A 3,944-nucleotide genomic window follows, 5' to 3' on the forward strand; every position below is an offset into this window, starting at 1 on the left:
TCGGCTAAACTCATCGATTTAGCCTTAGTAAACTCATATATAAGCTCGTCAGTGTCTTACTCTTACTTCTACGATTAGGATAAACGAATTAGTTTCCTTTTAGGGACTAGGATTTCTAATTTGCCGTAGGAAGTGGATGACTAATTTTCGGTTTCAACAAGCTAAATGTCCTAATGTTCGGGCTCCGCTAAGGATGCTAACTGGAGCTGAAGTTAATTTCTCTCAATTACAAAGATGAAACTGAAGTTTACAAACAATGAAAAAGATATGTACGCCAGAGTATATTTGTTGAAAAATGATGCCCAATGGAACCAAATTTGAACTGCCACAATATAGCTTCCCGCTAGACATTTTCCGAAATGTTCTTAAGCAAACTGTTATAAAGTAAAATTCAAAGTTTAATGGCACTCTTAAAATCCGATATACCTGTGCCGGTCATCAGTTTGTCGGAAATCTGAATCTACAAACAGGGCAGGTGTGACCCGAGTTGAGCCACTGTATGATACAGTCTCCGTGAAAAATATGAGAGCACGGCAAGCAAGTGACTTGATCCCCACTCAACATCTTTTCCAAGCAAACCACGCACAGCTGATCACAACTCGAACCATCAAACACAAACTTGTTCAAGGCCTCGACCGATGCTTTGGTTGCAGGCATTGGCCTGAACACAGCCTGATCTAATGACTCTCTCACAACCGCTTCTGTCAACAACCTATCATCGCTATCCCTTGTATTTTGCCGCAACAAGGCCAAGACTAGGCGCATTTTCGCACAGGTTCTTATCACACTATCCCGAAGTCCCAATAGGGTTTCTATAGCACCCTCCAATCCATGCATATCGTCAGCAGAAAGCATAACACTAATGTGATTAAGCCGTGATACCGCGGATCCCCACTCTTCACGCAGTTGCCTGGCCCAACCCTCTTGTGGAAGTTGAAGTCCATCGTCGTAAATCGCAAGCAATGCACGATTGTCCTGATGGTTGCCCAGTATTTCTGATTCCAACTCATCCCGCAGTTCCCTGGCCTGAACTTCCAACATCTGCATTTCATCAAACACTTGGTGTGCAACCATTTTAATCTCCTTCTCTATTGTAACAATTATGCCCAGCTTCCCATCACTCACCATGGCATTGACCCCATTAACTATTTTGCTTATCATGGCTTCCACGCTCTCTAATGGCTCGGTGCTCCCGCCAAAACTCTGCGTTTTCCACCGGAGACGATCTAACGGGAAGGGGATTTGCATGGCGGCGATCATGTTGGATACAGCATCTCGTGGACAGGATGTGAAGGAGTGAAAAGGGTGATCAAGTCGGAGCCTTGCATTGTAGGCTCTGATCGGCCCGGTGATATCCGAATCGACATTGTAGCTTATGACCACGTTGAAAAGAATCGTGATCCGAGGAAGCGGAAGCGGAGTCGGAGGCGACTCGTCAAGTGGGATAACTGTATTCTCTACCGTGACAAAAACTTCATAGTCACCGTCGTTGTTGGAATTGAAAGCTTGCATATCTGTCGCTCTCAGAGATTTTGCAGGTTCTCCGTTTTCGCGATGTATACGGAATATTTAGCTGGGGAGGAAATGGTTGCAATGATTGCGTAACTTTAATTTAATTTTCTCAATTAAAAATTCGTTATCTTTCATCCTTTTAACTCATCAAAATGTGCAATGGTCCCTTAACTAAAAATCCATTAACATTAGTTCCTCAACTCTAATCCAAATGAAGAAATGGTCCCTTAACTTTAACCTAATTGGAGCAATAATTCCTCAACTTTAACCCAATTATAGCAATGGTCATTCTAACATAACCTATTTTGACTAAATTCTGACCAAGTTGACGAAAATGACCATAGCTATATATTTTGATGAGTTGAGGGACCAATGGTAATAGATTTTTAGTTGAAGGACCATTGCTCAAATTTGATTAAAGTTGAGGGACCATTGTTACAGTTTACTCTTAAGCTAAATTCTATAACTCAATGGTGAGTTATGTACTCACTTTTTGATTCACAAGAGACCATTTATTATAGTGGTGGAGAAGAGTTAAGTTCTTTTATACAGCATGACTCGAATTTTGTCGATGTTTAAACAAACATCTTTTTTTTTCTTTTTCCTTTTTTTCTTTTTTTTTTTGTTGTGAAAAGAACCTTTATTTGTTTCTAAAATTCAAGAAAAATTAAATAACATGTCCATTATTTTTTAAAACGATAAAATAAATGTTAAAATATTATTGGACAAAACCAAAAGTTGAATACACTCCAAATATTATCCCTTATTGTTAAGCATCACTTACTTACCATCTTATTTTGTTAGAAATTGGGCGGAATGATCATCTTTTTTCAAATCTTAGTTTCTGAAATAAACGGGTTTTTAGTATATTTTAGGAATTTGATTGCTATGTCAATACAATTTTCTCTTTATCGTTAGTATCTTAGTTATATATCGTTAATGTTTGATGAACATGCAGTTGATTATTTGATTTTGATCTGTTCAACTATTAGAGTTTGATTTTTGACCATTTCATAATAGATTCTCATGTTGACTTTGGCTTAACCACATCTATACCCTTTACACTTGAGTGACACCCACAGTTGATGCATGCCTCACTCAACACTTAAACTCCCACCGTACAATGGTGGTATTACCTCCCCCCTTCTCTAAGTTGGATCCTTCAGTTTCTGCCGGTCTATTTAGTGCAAGTAGTGAAGTTTAACCACCCAGCTTAATGTGACAAGCAACGGAAACTGCATGCCTGCATACTAACTTTAATTTGAAGGGATAGGATCGGTTACCTTCCAGTTGCAATTAGTGGAATTAGACATCACTTTCGTTCCAAAGACGTATGAAAAAAATCTTTAGATCCTATGTTACCAAGTCGAAACTAAATTTACTTCACCATTCAAGTAAGAACTGTACCGTTTAACTTCTTCCCTTTCGGTGAGGTTTCAATCACCGCCTTGACTATTTTTGCACAACTCTTGGTGAAAACAGGACCAATACAAACCCAAAAACCTATCGTCGATTACCTGCTTGACAAAACAACTGAGTCTGTTACAAGGTACGGTTGTCTTTGAGATCAGTTACATTGCTTGGTCCACAAGTAACGTTTAACACATCTTAACCTAGTAACAAACTAGGATGGGAGCATAATGCATATCTCTGCAGTTCTTGCTGCTCAGGGCTTCATAAAAGTCGAACAGGACACTTACGGAAAGATATTTACATCAAAACATCGAAAATGTGAAAGAGGTGAGATCACCTAACCTAAACTTGTATGTCCGCAATCACACCTGTGTTATGAGTTATGTTAATGTATCAAAATGTCTTCTGATGCAGCTTATTTTATCTAACAGAACAGAGATGTAAGAGCTTGTGCTTAACGTCAAGGGAGTAACAGATGAAATGTTTGCTGAGAATTGAGTTTGAGGCAGTGGATAAACTCAGCACTCGCTGATAGGTTTCCCGAAGAGGCGGATACTGGCTTATTGATTGTAGAAGAGGGAAGAAACATGAATGTCACAAACGAAAAAGAAAAAGAAAGAAGAAGAAAATTTCAATGAAAAATAAGAAGAGAGAATAGTATAACTAAGTTGATCCCTATAGATACAACACAAACTTTATCAAGTAAAATCTTCAATAACCTTTGGAATCAACATAAAATCAACCTTAAAGGTCCAATATCCTAGTGGACGTGTGGTCCAATATTCGAGTGGATAAGATGTTGAGTTCTAACAATATTCTAGTGGTACCTACAACGCTGATTTATTTGGTACATTTGATTGACTAAACAGCTTTCAATTCGAATGATTTTTTGTAGAGATTATCTTCAAGAAAAAAATTGAAATTTCCAAGCTAATTCAATCTAATTATTTGAATTATACAGTAATTGATCTGTCTCCCAGTAATCGTATCCATACATTTATTTGTAAAATCATCATCAG

General features: G+C 38.1%; 1 protein-coding gene across 1 annotated transcript; it reads right to left on the reverse strand.

Annotated features, from left to right (window-relative positions):
• Window positions 1–207: 207 nt before the first annotated feature.
• LOC114824352 (uncharacterized) lies at window positions 208–1,617 on the reverse strand. The gene has a single exon (XM_029101041.2). The coding sequence runs from the start codon at window positions 1,510–1,512 to the stop codon at window positions 439–441; it is 1,074 nt and encodes a 357-aa protein (XP_028956874.1). The 5' UTR covers window positions 1,513–1,617; the 3' UTR covers window positions 208–438.
• Window positions 1,618–3,944: the final 2,327 nt, after the last annotated feature.

Source organism: Malus domestica, chromosome 04 (assembly GCF_042453785.1).
Source record: "Malus domestica chromosome 04, GDT2T_hap1".
NCBI classification, from domain to species: domain Eukaryota; kingdom Viridiplantae; phylum Streptophyta; class Magnoliopsida; order Rosales; family Rosaceae; genus Malus; species Malus domestica.